Here is a 19,395-nt window from a genome sequence, read left to right as displayed (position 1 = left end):
TCCATGAAATTTAACCCCTTTTTTCTGTTTTGAACAGATACTGTGTTAAAGCTGAAGGAATCTGATACTGCTAGGGAAACCCAAACTGAGTGATTAGGAAGTGTAGGTATATTTTTATCGATTAGGTCTGGGCCCCCCATGGACATTTCATTGTGTTTGCAGTTGGAGAGAATTTCCTGGTTCCAGTAGGTAAGTGTGTAATAATTCATGGTACTTAATCTGTGATGTGTCCACTGCAGTTCCCCCTATCTATAGTTTTTTTTCTCTTTTTTTCCCCTATTGAGAATCCCAACAGTATCATGCCTCTTAGTCATTTAATACATCAATTTGTAGACTAACTAAAACTCAAATTGCTTAAAAATAATTTTTCTATGAGCTTCAGGTATGTTGAACATAAAGAAGGGCATATGATTTTTTAAGTCTTTTTATGATGTATATGTGAGAGTTGTAGTGTGTAAATATGAATATGAAAATGTAATGGTCTACATCTTGCTTTGTACTAAGAGACAACTACTTGGTTTATTTTACTTATTCAAAGGCAGATATCACTGTGCTGCATACCTTAATTCATCTGGCAAAATCATATATAAATCAGATTCTCATCCCCATCTTCCAACAATATATCTTAGAGACATATTATGGCATCTTTTCTTTCTTTGGTTTATTTTTTATAACATATAGTTCATGGAATACTTTAGATTTTTAAATTATTTATTTCACTTAAATTATTTAATACTGTTTTAACAGTTATGCTTCCACACTTGAAATTCTAATAAATTGTGTCTTTTGCTTCAGCTTGTAGAAGGCCAATTAGACAGAACTTCTTTGACCTACCTATTATTTATGGAGCTTTACCCCCTTTCAGAACACCAACTGTCAGTATATTTTAGACCAGTGCAGTGGAAAATAATACCATGGGAAATGTTGAGTCACTTTAGATTATATTTTGCCACTTTTTTTTTTTTTTTTTTCTAGGTACATTCTATGTACTTCCTTTTGATAAACTACTTTTAAAGATTTGCAGTATAACACTGATTATAAATAGAGAAAATGCTGTTAAAGTGCCTGACTGCTCAGTGCTTTACAGCTGGACAATATGATACGACACACAGTTTTGCATTTTGCAAAAATACTGCAAATGGCTACTCCTTATTCAAGGTAGTGGTGAATTAAGTCTCTCAGATTCATACTCCAATTCACAAACTAATTACAAGTAGCCTCCCTGAAATGTGATTATTCACATTCTTAATGGCAAGTACACAATTAAATGCTTTAAGGGAGCAGATCTCTATACCAACTCATTTGTAAAATACTTTTTAGGTGAACAGTATTTTCAAAGAACATTTTTCTAAAAGTATTGTCTGCAAGAGGTCCTAAAAATGAAATGTCTTTTGACACAGACTAGTATGCCATTTTGAGGATACATTTCCCATTATACAGCATCATTTCTTGTTCTGCATTGTGTTGTTTGTTTGACAATATTTGATACAGAAAACACTATGCAATAAAGAGTTCTTGCTATTCAGACAATATTATTTTTAAAATTAGTCTAAGAGAATTTTTAAGAAGGTAAAATGCAAAATAACTTACTCTGTGATGCTAAAAGGTAGAAGTGGGTTTAGTTTCAGGAATTTTATTAATTAGCAAATGTAAATATACATTTAATAATATTAATAATTATAATGCTAATGATAATTCTCAATATCCAAATAAAATAGTCTTCAAACTAAATTAGAATTCTAATTCTGTGAATTCATGAACAGTATAAATTTTTAATTTAGGCTTTATACATGAAATAACTAGACACAAGAAAAACATCATGTCAGCAGAGCTTGGAAATCTGAGATGGCCCACAAAGATAAACCAGAAGGTGATTTTGCCAGTACCTTCAATTTTACACAGTAGAATTTAAACTAAATATTTGAGTTTAGATTAAATATTTAATTTAAATATTTAATTCAGAACTGTCAGTTTCTGATCATTTGTTTAATAATTTAATGGAAAAAAAATGAAGTGCAATATTTTTACAGTACACTTAAATTTAAGTTGGATAGTTTAATTTGTAACTGTTATTGTTTGCCAAAGTCAAGATGACAAGACCTTAACACTGAATACATAAGGAACTAAGTGGCTTTTTTCAACAGGGAATGAGCATCCATCTGAACAAAAGAAGTCATAAATGAATTACACAAAATCATTTTTAGCCTTTAACACAACCAGTATGAAAGCTAAATCTGTACTTAGGCATATTATCTTAAAATTTTAATTTAATTGTTATTTATTTTAAGAAAATAAAATTTGTATCAGTCAAATTATGATCTTTTACAAGATAATAAATAGATATCTTAGTCTCCCTGGTACAAAGAACACTTCATTAAAGTAGAATAAAAAAGTATGGATGCTCTGATACAAATAGCTTTGAACATAAAATAAGCACTTGCCTTTCTATTTTAATGATCCTAAGCATCTGTGTAGCAAACAGAACTTCCTCAGAAGAATTTGAGTTAACAATAGAAAATAGGCATAATGTAAGAAATTTTACTGGCTTATGTTTGCTGTAGTCATGAAAACTTGGCCACAGCTATTTTCAGTATCTTCAGATGGGGGGTGTGTGGGGGGAAAGACAGGTCAAGCTGGAACATAAAATATCTTTGGTCAGATAACATGCCACTTTTTAAAAAGGCCATTGTATCCTAACCATGTATATTTGGCTGTCTTTGTAAAAGTAATTATGACTAACAACCCTTTCTGAAAAAAAAAAAAAAATGCTGTCAACTTATATTAAGCACATAACATTGAAAAATGCATAACAGTGTATCAGCATTAACTTTACAGAAAATATGAGTTAAACTGTGACAATGAGGACTTAAAACATGCACTTATGTATCAGTCTTGTCAAAACTTACAATAGTCATTAAGGAATGGCTAAAATGGAGTAGCCATTGCATCCAAATATGCCTTGAAAATCAATATATGCCTGAAATTTTTTTTTTTCTATATCAGCATTTACTTGTATCATAGTAGATAATCTTTTAATGGCTCTGACAAGTTGTTTTAATGAATTTCACATGGAGATCATAAGGCCTGTTCTGAGTGTCTCGAAACATCCAAATTTGTAGCATGCTCTCGCACTGCTTTTCTCCAAGCTGCTGTGGAGTAGTATATCAAGCTTTATTCAAGGAAATGAACTGAGAAGAGTTGTTTCAAGCAGCAGGTTTCTCATGGGTAGGTGGCATAAAAAACAAATTTGGGGCAAAAGTAAAGGAAGGAGCATACTTTCCCACTTGTTGACAAACCCAAAATAAATAGGAAACATTTTTTAAAATAAGTATTCCTCTATAAATCCTGTCAAAATTTGGGTCAGTGAAAGTTAGGCAATTATTTTCAAAATAATAATTTTTCACCCAGGAAATTTGTGTTATCTCCAATGAAATAAATGTACCTTTCTGCTAATTAGAAATACTGCTAGGAAAAAAAATTAGTATAGAAGCTTTTAAATTAGACCACTTGTACCAAGCATCTGATGTTTATATACAAAGGTTAAGCAAATGAAAGCTTGGGAGGGAGAGCTTTAGGGAAGAGATTAATGGAAAGGAATATAGCAAAAGAACTAATCATCTTTCACCTGTGTTTTAGATCAGGAAAATGTTTATCATATGCCTGTCATGGATACCTGTCTCCAGCTGCTTCTAACATCTATTTTGAAGGTGCCTTCTTGTCTTGGAGTGGCTTTGGAGACAAACCTTTTTCCAAATGTCAGGACTGTGTCCCAGGGATAACATTCTGGATGAAAAGGACTAGTAGAATACTGTTTGTGGAGGGTGCTGATATCCCTTATCACCTACTTCTTTTTCCTACTAAGTATTTTGTGCCTCAAGAAGACTAAAACCCCTGTTATTTCTATTGGCTATTACACCATAGCACCATGTTATCCTCAAACATAGAAGCAAATATTGTTTTCAGTCCCCATTACATTCTCTTAATCTCTTCAGATATATGACATGATACTTATGTGACATCTTCATGACAGAGAAATTGTCTCAGCCGTTAATAGTGCTGGCAAGCAGGGACAGATGTTTTCAAACAATAACGGTGTTCCTAACTTGCAATGCGGGAACAATTCTACAAGTCCATAAGCATAATTCTGTGGCTATGAAGGCACGGACTCCAGCTGTGGTTCAACCAGAGACACCTTATTGTACAGAGAAGCTCATATCTATATCTCTGAGCCTGGACACAAATTCCAGCTGTACGTACCACCAGTCTCAGGGCAGAAACCATTAATGCAGTTACATAACTATATATCACTACAAGCATGCAAACACCTTTTGACTACTAGATAACCATGTTTATCTTTCTTACTTTCCTTTACAATACCCAGTTGTTCTCTTATCTCCTGTCAGATCAGACATTCTCCATCTTCCTCTCATACACCTCTCTTCAAACATTCTCTATCCTCTTCTCTCCTATCTCCCATCAATAATAGTCATTCTCCATCCTCCTCTCATACATCTCTCTTCAGACATTCTCTATCCTCCTCTCCCACATAATTCCACAAGTCCATAAGTCTCTAGCTTACTGAATGACAAACATTTTTGCATTTTTAATTTCTATATTAATACAGCTGTAATTCATCTTTTTCTAATCTTTTTTTCTGTTTAAAACATTGACAATTTCAACCTTGTTGGTTAGGGCACATTTTCTGTTTCTTTTATTTGTTCTGTTAAATTAAACAAAATAAAATAAATTAAACCATGAATATGCTGAACGCTCCTGTGTCAGGATCTTCAGAGCCAGCACTTTCAAATGACTTCAAACAGGCAATAAAAATGTGAAAAAAACTAACTTGTTTTTTTGATGTTTTGTTTTGTTTTTGTTTTTGTTTTTGTTTTTTAACCAAGGTGACTATGTAAAGGCAACAGCTATCACAGATAGATAAATTTAAGTTAGGTTTAGGTAAATAGTTCAAAAAGTGACAGGAGACTGAAACTGAGGCATTAAGGAAATTGTTTTGGACACTTAATTGTTATTTGTCATTTTCAGTCCCTCTTCAAAATAGTAACTACTCAACAGTGTATCCAGGCCTCCTTGATGAACCCTCTCTCCAATTGCTAAGCTCAGATATCTGAAAGCAACTTTACAGACAATTTTTGGCATTTTTTAAAGTGAAGAGATCACACAGTGTCTGCTACTGCTCACTCTGACAAACTAAAATTATCCTGTCTGCAATTCCATGTTTAGTGTAGATAGTGGTAAAAGGTGTAGATTTTGCACAGCTTTCGTTTGGAAACTCCAGATTATGAACCTGGCTGTAAAAGGCAGTAATGGTCTTCATTTTCCTTCCTCTTGAAGTTCTCTACTTTGCTGCAGGAATGTTCCTGTTGAACAGTGACTATATTTTAAGGTTTCTTAAATATAGGACTGAATTTAGAACTAAATGTTACCTGAGCCTTTTCATTTCCATCCACGCTGTAGATCTGGATTCGTGGCATATTACTTCCTTTCATTTTTTCCTCCACAGACATGACTAAAGTGAATGTAAGTACTGTTTTGCAAAATAATTGCAAAATAAAATCTCCATGGCTATGTGACAATGTGACAAAGCATTTAATTTATTTATTATTTTTTTTTTAGAAAATAGATTACTGAAACTCATTTAATTTGTGTAAGCTACATTCTGACTAATCATAACACTTGGTGCTAATAATTTTAATATCTATAACCAAAAAGGAGCATATCCTTGGGTTTTCCATTTTGTGCACTAGTGATAACATAGAAGATAAAAAGAATACATTAAAAAGTTATAAAAAATAGATAGAGGTATTTGATGCTTTCCAGATTTTAATAAAGAAAAAGGATACAGAAATGCAGAAGTATGTGTTAAAGCAATCACATTTTTATCATGTGAAACAGCTTCTCCCTGTTTTCCTATCAGAGATGGTTAAATTAACATGGAGCTGGGAAATTGCTCCATTTCTGAAAGAATGGGATGTCTAGAAGCTTGCTGGCTCTTTTTTTTTTTTTCCTTTTTTTTTTTTTTCTCATTGCTTGAAGTTTATATAGTCCTTTCCTTAAGAAAAAAACATCACTCATATTACCTGTGTCTGTAAAACTGGGAGCAGAGTGCCCCAAACTGAATGTCCCTTCCTGTGACTGACACACCAAGGAAGTGCCCATTAGCTAGTTTCTGGTCAGTGGAGAAGTAGCTTGAAGGAAATCAAGAACTATTGATCTTTGCACCATGCCAAGTTTATGAAGAGTTGCATTAGAAAAGAAGAATAACTTCAACCTGGTCGTTCTGGGAAACTTGCTTTGAGGACTTATGAGACAGGTTGATGGAAAGAGCTTTTGTACATCCAAGTTCTGTCTATAACAGTTTAGTAAGTCATTTTTCTCTGTAAAATAAACAATCTTCTAATCAACTGTCCCATTCTCATAAAACATTCCCAAATACATTCTCAAATACATCAGACTGACTCACCCAAGCCTTCAAATTGCTTTGATTTTTCAATTTGTTTTCTGCTGCTGAAAGTAACCAGATGGTCTGCTTAGCTGCTTGCCCATTTGCACAGCTATGTATATGCCTGCTATGAGATTAAACAAGTTTCCTGCTGAGGAACTGAAGCAATAGTCAGCTATCCTCAGCTGGAAGGACACTTCGTTAGATCCTATAATGTTAAATCTCACAGATGATGAGAAACATGTTACAGCTTTGGAAGGGGACAGAGCAGTACTGCTGTAGTTCAGAAATGCATAAACCTTGATAATTATTTTTTACTTGATTTTAATATGGAGAGCACTATATGGTTATAATACTAGTTAACTCACTTATTCATTACTACAAAAAAATAATTTTCAGTTGGAAACAAAACTGTGGCCTTACAAAAGGCCTACTAATCCTAGTTCTTCAAAGGTCATCCTGTGGGTTGTGTCATTCACCTTAACTCATTCAGGTTTTCCTCAAATCATCCTTCCTTAGTGCTGTCTTTCAGGTATGTAGAATCTCCTAATGAAATAATGAAATATGATCTACATGTCCCTTGTTTTACAAGACACAGATACAGGCAAGTTTCATTAGAAATTCATGGTGTTCCAAAAACTGAACCTGATGCTCTTGCTGAATACTGCCATAGAATCAGAATATTTTAGGTTGGAAAAGACCTTTGAGATCATTGAGTCCAACTGTTAACCTAACACTGCCAAGTCTACTGCTAAACCATGTCCCATGTATGTGTGCAACTGACATTTTGTTGATCAGTTTAAATCACCATAACTTTCAGAACAAGCGTAGCTTTAAATGTTTATTATTGTGCTTTTTTAGTCAATGTCTTGACAGCAAAAAGCGTTGTATTTGAGCCCTTTCCTGTGTTCTTTTGAGAGCTGCATGGTTCTGTGGGAAAGATCTGATGGTAACAGAACACATATTGTGATTTTTACAGACAAATTAACTACATTTGTCTTAAATATGGACTGTAAGAACAAATCAATATTTTTAGCATTTTTTAGTGCTTTCAAAGAGTCATTTGTCATTAGTGCGGTGATTGACATTTGTTTCAGAATGTTCTAAGGAACATTTGTCCAAAAAGTTTAAGTAATTAAAATAAAACTTGCCTTAAGAGTTGAATTACAGGTTTGTTGTGGGCTAACACATAATTATTAATTGGAATTGAAGACATTCTTTTGTTTGGAAAGGAAAAATAGAAGCATTTTATACTCTGAAAGTGTTAGCATGAAGGCAGTACACCATGCCAACTGCAGATGGGAATATTAGTGAGTAATATGCTGCTGCTGCTTTCTTTTGATGCTAACAGAGAACTTTGTTTGCCTAAGCTGTTTGAAAATAGTCTCTGCCCTTTGTGTTTTACTGCAGAGTCCTGTGCTATTGTTTGTATTTCAGTCTGTTTAAATCAACTGAACGTCAAGGAAAGCACAATTGTTGAGGGCACCTGGTATACTTGATGCCAGTAAGACTAACTTTAAATATATCCTAGATATTTTGTTACTTTGCTCTCTTCATAAAATCTGTTGTTTATTTGGAAAAACAAACAAACAAACAAACAAAAAAAAAACCCCAAAACCACCACCAAAAAAAAAAGAGATTTGTTTAAAAGAATATAAGTATTTTATGGGAACATATTTTGTCATACTGTGTTTTTCCTCTCTGGTCCGAGTACATGAGATTTCATATATTATGTCTTAACTGTGCTTGGGAGTTTGTTCCAAACAAATAGCTATTAGATGAAATGAACTTAAATGCAGAACACATACAATTAACGAGTGCATTAGCCTTGTGGCCAGAGTGCAAATGATGCTATTGATACATATAGCAAAGCAATATAGATGATTTATCAGTGACTATAATACAACTCTAACCACTCAAGAAACATTCCTGAAAATGCATTACATGACAGGCTCCATGGTGGATCAGTTTCTAGGCATTAAGACATTTGTCAGATCTTTTCTGGCCCATCCTGTATTATCTTATATAACTTGAAGACTGTTATGGTTATTGACAGCTATCCAAACAGATGTTCTTCAACCAGAAGTTGTAGACTGACAGAGTTTTCAGAATCAAATATATAATGTTCAGTGATCTTTCAATTCCCTTTACTTGACAAGAATAATAGAAGATGAAAGAAGGGTAAAAATCATTATATTTATGGCAGCAATGTCTGTGAATTCTGTATTCCCATTTTCTGTGATGAAATCTAACATCTCTTATGGTTTCTTCCCATCATTCTTGTTGAAGTGATCTCAGATACATTGGTGTAGGTTAATAATGATGAAAACAGTACTTTCTCTGTTTTTTTTACACTCTTCAGAATGTTTGGGATCCATAATCAATGTTTGTTTTGTTTTGAGCATGTGATATTTTTTTAAAATTCAAGTACTTTTATTTGTTGACTGTAGCTGAAGACACCTCCTTAAATCTGTAGTATTGTTTGCAGCAATTTTAAGTGAAGAAAGATGAAAATCAAGAGGTGTCCATTAGTCACACAGTTTGCCCAGCTGGTTAAGTTATCTCTAAATTCAACTGTGTATTGTAAAACTTTACTCTATGTGAGACCTAAATAATATCTTAGGAAATGGAGCAGGCATTCACTGCATTTAACTGCTCCCTTTGGGCAAAATGTCCTTCTCACTCTTGTAACTAAAATGCAGTGGGTTCAATCAAAGCAGAAGGGGTCAGGGTGAGCTGAGGAGTAGAAGAGGAAAGGACTGACTTCTTTTTGACCTGGCTGGCTCTTTACAGTAAACTGTCATTATGTCATGGGCATCAGGTTTTGTGAGGTACATTAAGTCAAGACTTTTACAATACCCAGTAGTTGTAAACTACTAAACCCAAAGCTGTTGAGGTTTAAGTACATTTTGTGCTAGTACTGGTACCACATTAATTTACTTTGATTTATCCACTGTTATTTAAGCATCTTGCTCCTAAGACTTCAGGGTAAGGTGCCTTGTAGAAATTCTTCAACAAGAAGTATGAGGAAAAAAACCCATCAAGCTTCTTTACAGTCTAGATTAATAGAAAATATTTTTTCTTAAAGACATACAAAAAAACCCCCAAACAACCCCCCCCCCAAAACCCCCAAAACCCCGCCCCCCCCCCCCAACCTCTCTATGCTAGAATTTGATAGATCTGAAGTAAAACCTGCAGAATTCTTTATTATTGTTAATGAAGCATATTTGGTTTTCCACACTTGAGAATGATAGTTTGATTGGGATTGAGACTGACCATTTGTGATAGACACACAAGTGGGGTAGGGGACAGTTTCCTAGCTAATATTTAAATATGAACAAATATGAACTCACTGATCTTGACTACTAGAACTAGGCATGGAAAATCTCACCCTGCCTGAGCACAAGCATTGTTGATATTTCTAAGTGTGTTCTTATTCCCCCAGCTTGAAAATGGGTTCAACTGCTGAGACACATCTTTTTGTGACTGACTTTTTAATTTTTGCATTTTAATGAAAATAGATAAATATTGTACCCCATATGTTTTGTTGCTACAAGCTTTAGACATTGACTTTGGCTTTTATCCAGTAATGCTCTTCTTGTGGGTCTGGGAATCAACAGTTGCAAGTTGGGGGCTGTTTCTTGGAACTCTGCATATGGCTTTGGTCTCCTTTGACAAAGTGATGAATTCCTGTTGGAGGCACTTGCAGACAAAGGCTACTAGACTAATCAAATTGAGTAAGCAGTGGTTAAAAGGGTTCTAGTTTTTAACGCAATGAGGAAAAAATAACTAGTATTTTTTCTACTAGTATCGTAAGTTTACTCTCCCAAAATACTTAGGACATAAAACCCAGGGAAACTGAAGGCATTTTCATGCTGGAAGCATTTTTTTCTTAGAACAGATTTATATTCAAATATCATAGTATCATGTATTAAATTAGTTTAGTAAATCTGTTGAATGATTAAAGGAATTGGTCCTCTATGTCACCTGGATAATTTAAAAAAATCAGTAGAATCAGTTGGGTTAATTGAGTCAGCAAGCTGTGTTTGACAGCTTGATCATTTCTTATAACTTGAAGATATAATTTTTTTATAAGGCTTGATAAAATCAGAGTTCAGACCGAACAGAGAAAACCTACAACCAAGGCTCTTAAAAGACATCAGCTATTTTTTCAAAGTAGCAGAAATAAAATTAAACACACTCAGAATTGTCCCTACAAACTTGTGTAAACAGCCATAGAAAGATTGCTGCTGAGTACTAAATTATTCCTTGTTAGCACTGAGTCACTTCCTAGCTTTTAAGTCTCACATAGTTCACTAACCTTTTTTTCCTGTGTGTGCTGAATTTTTCTCTCTCCAGAGATTTGCCTTTTGACCAAGGGCCGTCGAACTGCCAGTGTACGAGCAGATACATACTGTCGCCTGTATTCCCTCTCAGTGGACAACTTCAATGAGGTTCTGGAAGAGTACCCCATGATGAGAAGGGCCTTTGAAACGGTGGCAATTGATAGACTTGACAGGATAGGTATTATTTTTTTTCCCATATTGGGAATTCTTAAAACCTTTCTACCTTTTCCTTGAGTTTCAGGATAAAATGCCCAGATTAAACCCTTCTTAAAATTGTTTGTGTTACAGTACAGTGTTCGGTTGATCTGTGAATACGATGTGTCCAGACAAGGAATTCTGCAACCTCACTTTTAAATAATAAAAAACATTGAGTTTTAGAAAGCTCTCATACTCCTTTGAGGATTATTTTGTATGCTTCCATTATCATTAGTATTATTTATTAATACTATGGATTTCTTTTGCTGCCATCAGCACTTCATAGGGTTTATGCTCTTCCATGAGCAGTAGATGACATTTTCTTACACAAATTGTTTACAGATGACATCTATAATGCTGGGAAGAGCTGAAGCCTCTCAGCACTCACAAAACCTGTATTTGTTGAAGTGAATTAATCCTTTGCAGCAGGGCTCTCATTTTCCTCACAACATGGGAACTGCTAGCATTGATGGCTGCACAGTGGTATTACTCAGATCTGCTTGCAGCCAGAAAAGCAGGCCAGTGATATCAAAGTGAAAAACAGAAGGATATGGCAGACTATCATAACAGGGTGTGCAAAGTCTTCTGTTGTGCATCCAGACATTCTGAGCTTCGCTGATAGGGCATACTAAATAAAATATATGGTCTTTGGTGAGGAGAATTGCACTGTAATCATCATTATTGACACAAATTTTAAAATGCAACTATGCATAAAAAATAATTTATCCTGTTTGGTGGTGTTTCCTCAACTTCATAAGAAAACTCTGGTATGAGGATTTCCCCACATCACTCTTTCTCGATACAGTTATGTCTGCAGTTTCCTCAAAGTGAATACAGGAAAAATTGCAGGGCAGTGTCGTTGTGCTGTCTATTCTAAGCTGAAGATATGATTTGGAAGAAAGCATGTTTTCTTTAATACAGCAAAAATAAAGAACTGAAATACAGGTATATAAGTTTCTAATATTTTACAGACCTGTTTTAGTATTTTGCAAGTTGTGAGCACTGAGTGCATAGATTTATCACATCAACATTTTTCAAACTCTTACAATTTGTTTCTCAAGACTCCCTGGAAATGTAGTCTGACTCTAAGTAATATATGCTTAAATAATATTAGTGTTAAAGTCCAGTCTGCTCTTGGAGTAGCTATCCTGTCTGAAGTGCTGTTTTTTATCAAAAAAAGCAGCAACTGAGTGCAGTATGTTCCTGTGCATCTAATGACACAAACTAGTGTCTACATCTTGCAGACACTAAGAGCCATCAAGCAGACACCAGGATGCTGTGTACAGCAGTCTTTATTATGCAAGCAGGTGTCACATTACCCATGAGTTCATGTTGGCTCACAAACGTTTAAAATGATGATTTCTTGCAAGCTAGTTGTCACTAGTTACTAGTATCTAATAGTTAGTTCCCAGATATGCTAAATGCTAGGTGTATGTATAACTTATGTCACAGTTTAGTGGAAAATAGGATAGTTTTGCAAGGAGAAAGACAGTATGCATGCAGAGACTGATGGCTTTTTCTACCCTGTTCTTCCGTGTATTACCATGGTTACGTTTTCAAAATAATTGTAGTAATAGCAATACATTACACGTGAAGAGGCACAGAACATCCAGGTGTCTTTTTTTTTTTTTTCTCTCTTTTTTTTTTTTTTCTCTTTTTTTTTTTTTTTTTTTTTTGCCATTGGTGTTATGAAAGCCCACTGTGCTGGTGCAGTGGCAGGGGCAGCCTGGGTGTGCGTGGAGGTCAGCCATCGAAGCTGCCTGCCAGCATGAGTCACTGTGGCGGTGCCTGGCCTGGCACAGCCTACTGCAGTGGGCTTGCCACCAAGATGTAGCCCTCACTCAGCCCGGTGTTTGCTGAGGTTTTTACAATCTATAGTCCGTGGTGATGGGTGTTCAAATGCAAAGTCAGAGTGGGTGTCCGCCCCTGCATGTCAGACTTGCTAACTCTTCTGCCTCTCTGTGAAGGGAAGAAGAACTCGATCCTCCTGCAGAAGTTCCAGAAGGACCTCAACACAGGGGTTTTCAACAACCAGGAGAATGAGATTTTGAAGCAGATTGTGAAGCACGACAGGGAGATGGTGCAGACCATCGCCCCGGTAAGCTTGCAGCAGATGCCCGCCCTGAACTCCAGCACCTCTGCCTCATCGTCATCACGCATCAGGACGCAGTCCCCTCCTGTGTACACCACCAGCAGCCTGTCCCATGGAAACCTGCACTCCCCCTCACCCAGCACGCAGACGCCCCAGCAGGCTGTCATCCTCTCGCCCTGCTCCTACACCACCGCCATCTGCAGCCCGCCTGTACAGAGCCCTCTGGCTGGCCGAACTTTCCAGTACGCCTCACCGACTGCCTCACAGCTCTCCCTCATGCAGCAGCAGCCGCAGGCACCCCAGCAGCCCCCCGGGGCTGCGCAGAAGAACGAGGTCCACAAGAGCACCCAGGCCCTCCACAACACCAACCTGACCCGAGAGGTGCGGCCCCTCTCTGCCTCACAGCCTTCCCTGCCCCACGAGATCTCCACACTGATCGCCAGGCCTCACCCCACTGTGGGGGAGTCCCTCGCCTCCCTCCCACAGCCCACCCCTGCCCCAGGCGTGCCCCCGGCTAGCCGGGCCACTGTCCCCCAGAGGGTCTCACTCTTCCGACAAATGTCCTCGGGAGCCATCCCCCCAAACCGGGGTGCTGCGCCACCCCCAGCCCCCCTGCAAAGGGATTCTTCCACAGTCTTAAGCACAGAGCCTGAGGGAGACAAACCGCGGTTCGCGTCAAACTTATGATCCCTGGTAACTGTGAGCAACAGACTTGTAACGAGCCGAGCACCGCCCCCAGAACTGTTTTAGCCTGTTTCCTAATGTACCCCAGCAATCTACTATTAGAAAACACTTTAGACAGCTTTACCCTACATAAAGAATGTAAAATTTATATATATATATATATATATGTGTATATATATATATATATAAAGGAATTAAAAAACTTGTTTGAATTCATGTCTTCCTTTCTCACAACCATTAAAGTCTAAATTCAGCTGTAATATTACTTATTTTTAACGTGTTGACTTAAAAATCAGTCTAACAGTTTTCTCTGTTTATAAGGTTTGCTATTTTGATGGGGAAATTGTCAACACAATAACAAACTTCAAACAAGTACATTAAAAAAAACCAAACAGTCTAACACATAGCACTGATCTAGTGATATTCTGAAACTTTTTCTATTTCATTTACTGCATACACGTTAAATTCTCGTGAAGAAATCAGTTGTTATTTCCCATTGCATTTCATATGTTCGCACTTTGCGTTGGGAATTAGATTGGAAAAGAAATAAATTGAAACACCTGCAGCCAAATGGCTGGCACTAGTACTCCTCTGGATAAGGTTGTAACCTCATGGTATGTCAGCCCTTCTGTCGTTTCAGAAATCTGGGTGGACTTTGATCTTTACATTGCTAAAGACTTTTACAAAGACTATAAATATTGCCATTGTAAATAACTTTTTAGACCCAAACAAAAATAGCTGCTGTGTGGTGTACCATTGCAAGATCTTTGTTTAGGAATTTAGGTTCCGCTCTTCACTTCAAAATTTACAGTTTTAAAATTTGTTAAAGCTAAGTGCAACACAACTGTTAAATTGTAATGCAATGGCTTAAAACCTACAATGTTACTTTTACATGCAATGTTTTATGCAAAATTGTACGCTTGATCCTGCAAACCGCTTGTACTTCACCAATACCATCACTTTTCTTCTCCTTGCCCTCAATAGCATCTGAGAGTATTCCATGCATGCTTTGGGGAAAAAAAAAAAAAAGAAAAAAAAGACAAAAAGACAATAAAAATAGTTTCAGTCAGTAGGAAAAGGCTTTATGGTATCTTAGAAAATAATAACCATTCATTAATTGTGTCTACCTTAAAATTCCTATAATGCTGACTTTGAATCTCTGGTTTAAGTCTAGAAGTGAGGATTTTCATTTAAAGGATTATTTGTAAACCACAGCTTGATTTAGGCTTTCAGGTGCTTTCTGTGTCTTCACTGTAGTTTTGTAGTTGACTGTGGTGTTAATTTACAAAAATAAATATAATATAGCATCAAGTCTGTCTGGAAATGCACGATTTGCTCTGTGTATATTGTACTTAAATGGTTAGTATATCCTAAGGCATGTAGTGTCAAACATAGCCCATAGGTATGAGGTTTATTATTTTTATGTCTTCAAAACAGAAAGGAAATGGTGACAGAAAGCAGGGTTAAAGCATACTGTTTTGTGAATGTTTTGTTTTGTTTGCTCAAACCTTCACATTATCTTATTCACCAAAAAAAAAGAAATGTTCTTTCATAATCATTTGTGCCTGATTTGTCACATTAAATAGAGATGGAAATTAAATGTGTCATAATTTAACTCATTGAAAAATCAGCATTATGGATATGATACAAGCATATATTCTGTTCCTTAAAACCTAGCTGACTCACGTTAAGGAAGTGAATGCAAAGAAGTTCTTTTCCCATTAATGCTGAGTTTAACTGATGCATAGAAAATTTAAATAACATCACAAACTACATAATGCAGTGAATCCAGATGTACTTGAGAGCCAAGTAAATATTCTAAAGCTAACAGAGCTTGAACCCATGCTGCCTGTTACGCCATTTACTAAAGTGGTACATCAAATAAAAATTTTAAAAAATATTCCAGTTTTTGCTGACTCCCACTCACCGGTAACAATCAATGTAATTAAACCATTAACATGCTGCTGCCATTAATTTAAGTGGCCCAGAGTAATATATGGGGATGTAATTGTTCAAAAGTGTTTGCATTATGGATACGCTGCAAGACCATTTATTTATCAGTACAATAGCCCTTACATTATTTTAATACTAACAAATTCTGTCAGTTAATTAAGATCATATACTGATCTTTCAAACTGCTTAAGGTTTACATTTAATAGGAGAAATGGGGTTAGTAGCAAAATATTTTTATATATATTTTTATTTTATTTTAAACACTATGAAGAAATATTAATTCACGTGGTCTTTCAGTGAAACCATAAATAATTTTTAATGACTTTGTAATAGAGTGGACAATATCTAGGATTTGTATGTTAATTAAAAAATATGGTACAGGGTATAAAATTATATACGTATATATATATGTATGTATGAATGTATATATACTTAGATTAAGAAACAAATGACTCACATTCCTGTAATATAAAGGTCCATTGCTAGTTTCAGAACTGACCTATTTTCTCTGTACATAAGTAAGCCCATAAATATGAAATCTTGCATCTGTACAGGATGAAATGTATTAATGAAAAAGGTTGGATCTTACTGCTGCTGGGAAGACTATAGATCTGATTCTTACAATAACTGTATGATCAGGGATGAGTTAGATTTTTTCTTTTGTCTTTGCTCAAAGCCATAAATAAATATATATAAAAGATTATTAATAAATTGAAGAAAATATTTAAAAAATAAAACGATTTTTTTTGTTTCAATATCTTTAAGCAAGTTTTGCGTTAACATGGAAGAACTGTTTCATTTTCTCTTTTCTTTGTTCTGAGCCCAGAATTGGTATGCACTAAGTATGGGAAGGTGGGGAAAAAACTGCCTGAGTATTTAAGTGAACTGTAGGAAAAAGAGGGCTTAGAAATTCAAGGGTACTAACTGATTTACTCAAGCAATTGCTAAACTGTATTTCTTCTGTAGATTAGAGGAATTAGTTGTCCTAAAAACATTTTCCCCACAAAACTCTCATTTAAGCCATTACCTCTAACCTGTAATATTTCTTGAGTACAAGTATTTGAAACTGAAGTATACTTATATATAAAATTTTAAGTATCCTGGGAGAGAATCCCAAGCAGTTGTTAGTGTAACTTAAGGAAACTGTATTCTATCGTATTTTCACTTTCTCTTACTATATGTGCCAATCCTAGGTGACGTACCTCTGAATTTGTGTATAATAGATGAGATTTCAAGGGAACATTCATTTGGAAGTAGTTTTCATTAATTGCACTTTAGCTTGTTGTAAATGAAAAAGCATAGTCCATCCAAACCAATAACCAATAGCACTTTTTTTTTATTAACTTCAGTAGCATCACTATAATCCTATATTGATAAACTGATTTTAAGCAAGCATGAGTAGTTGTATTTACAAATTGTACCCTGAAGTGTATTGTGAATTCTTTTCCGTGTTATTTAAGTATTTTTTTAACTTTTTTTTTTTTTGCATTACAAAGATATAGATCCAGTCCAATTCTAGTCAATGAAATGATTTTTAAAACGACCAGCATTGCACTAGAAAATTTTTGTTTAGCAGGAAAATTTAGTTCTGTCTACATTCAACCACTGCAGAGACTATACTCTGCTGCTTGGTCCAGTCTTATTATTTCATAGATGTTTGTGTACAGAACCAAAAGAAAAAAAGGGTCATTTTTAAGCAATATATCACTATATATGATACTGATATGTACCTACACACCAGTGTATATCTTTTTGAAATCTGCCAGTTTCTAATATCTATATCTACCTCATATTACTTCCTATCTTACCTTAATTTTAATTTAAAAAGTGGCAGCAGAACTGGAACCAAAGTAAATTTTATTTTAAACAGCAAACTTTAATGTCTTGATGCATGTCTTTAGTAATTAAGGTTAATATTTTGTATATTCAAAATTTACTCATGAGTTCTTACTCTGACTTCAGTATTTCTAACCGTATGAGTACTTTGCTACTTTATAGGTGACATTGTTTAGTGAAGAAAAATGTTTGTTTGGTTGGTTTTTTAAAATAAGATATTCAATTTTTAAACAAACCTGCAATTCAACTGCTCTGGGAATATGCAACAATGTTAGTAATTTCTGCTGTTCCCAAGTGCTTTGTTCACACAAAAGAAGTCATAAGATAGGAACAGATAAGTGGTTCTTTAGAAATCATGGCTCTGAGCTACAAACATTATGTGGTACAGCCTAGAATATGGTGTAAGAATTGGGTGTGCAAATGTATTTGTTTAGTGGATTTGGCCTTTTGCCCTCTGTTTTGGGTTTTTTTGGGTTTTTGGGGGTTTGTTGTTTGTTTGTTTGTTTTTTTCAGGGAAGAATAAGAGCATTAAAGTTGTCCTAGAACATACCCTCTGAGACATACATTGTGAATCTTGAATCTACACATTTTTACCAAGTCAGTACCCGGTGCTTCTTTGCATATTTAGCAATATGAATCACCTTCTTGATTGGTGTACTGGGTCATACAGGCAGATGGTGTAATTTCTGCTCCGTAGTTACCTTCCCCTCACCTCTGTGAAGATATGCAATATCTTAACAAGCAATATCTTAACTTTTGGTAGCACTGAATTTTTCAGGTCAAGATGTGGAAACAACAGAAAGAGAAAGTCAATGATAGCAGACAAGCAGAATATCCTACTAAATGAATTGATTTTAAATATACTTGTATAACTTCCACATATATTTTAAAATACCGGTACATGTATGTGCACACAGTTGAAAAAGATATATTTGTGAGAATGAAAACCACATTTACCAACTCCTTTATATTATTTAAGATGTACATCATGGCTCAGGTGATCCTTGGCCTATGAACTGACAGACTCAAGCCCACATTTGAATTGAAACTAAACTTTGCCCCATCCTTGAAACTGTTCCAGTTGCTTGCAGAATAGACCATATTTTTCACCACTTTCCAGTTTTACATATCAGATTCACAGTCTGATTCCGTGCATGCTCTGCTTTAAACACAGCACACAGTGCTGAGTTAGTTCTTGCAGAAAGGTCATTTACAAATTTAGATCGAGTAGAACCGCAGAACAAAAAAGAAGATACCAAATGTTGTGTCTACAACCAGTCCAAACTAGCCTGTGCATGAAAGGGAAGCAGGTAGTTGAATTATTTCTCTGGCACATGAGCAGGCATCTGCAGGGATTCTGATACTGAACCATGGGTCTTAACACATGAAGGGTCCAATCTGAAAATGCATCTCCAATGTCAGCTACTCCTGGACTCCAGTTACTGAAAGGTTTACAGGCAATAGTTCCTACAGCATTAGCAAAGCATCTTATCTGTCTTCTATTTAATTCTATTTAATGACTACTCTACTCTTTATTGCACTTGACATCACAAAATCTGAAAGGTGGTACACTGAGTGACCAGTGCTCATGGGTTTATTTATACCTTTCCTTCAGGAAGCAAGATGTGTGCGGTCTCTGTTCTGTTTTGTCACTGCAGTGTAGAGGTTTTAAATGGAGAGATCTGGTTGAAAAGAAAGAAAAGTTCTTGTTGTACCAGAGAGCAATAACTGCAGATGTAAGTCTTCACTGTGGACAGTTAGGCACTTTGGGTTCTAGACCAGGTATTTTTGAATCAGATTTTTTATTTTTCTGCAAAGTCAACATAAAA

The 19,395-nt window shown here is 35.5% G+C and overlaps 1 protein-coding gene across 1 annotated transcript in view; it reads left to right on the top strand.

Annotated features, from left to right (window-relative positions):
• The window catches only part of HCN1 (hyperpolarization activated cyclic nucleotide gated potassium channel 1), a 201,974-nt gene extending 182,906 nt beyond the window's left edge, over positions 1-19,068 (top strand). The window contains exons 7-8 of the mRNA XM_080370955.1: positions 10,820-10,984; positions 12,969-19,068. Of these exons, the coding sequence (XP_080227081.1) occupies positions 10,820-10,984; positions 12,969-13,780 (977 nt within the window). The 3' untranslated portion in view covers positions 13,781-19,068. The remainder of the gene's footprint in view (positions 1-10,819; positions 10,985-12,968) is intronic.
• The last annotated feature ends 327 nt before the right edge of the window (positions 19,069-19,395 follow it).

Source organism: Falco punctatus, assembly GCF_963210335.1.
Source record: "Falco punctatus genome assembly, chromosome: Z".
In the NCBI taxonomy this organism is placed as follows: domain Eukaryota; kingdom Metazoa; phylum Chordata; class Aves; order Falconiformes; family Falconidae; genus Falco; species Falco punctatus.
This window is presented reverse-complemented; position numbering and strand designations above follow the sequence as displayed.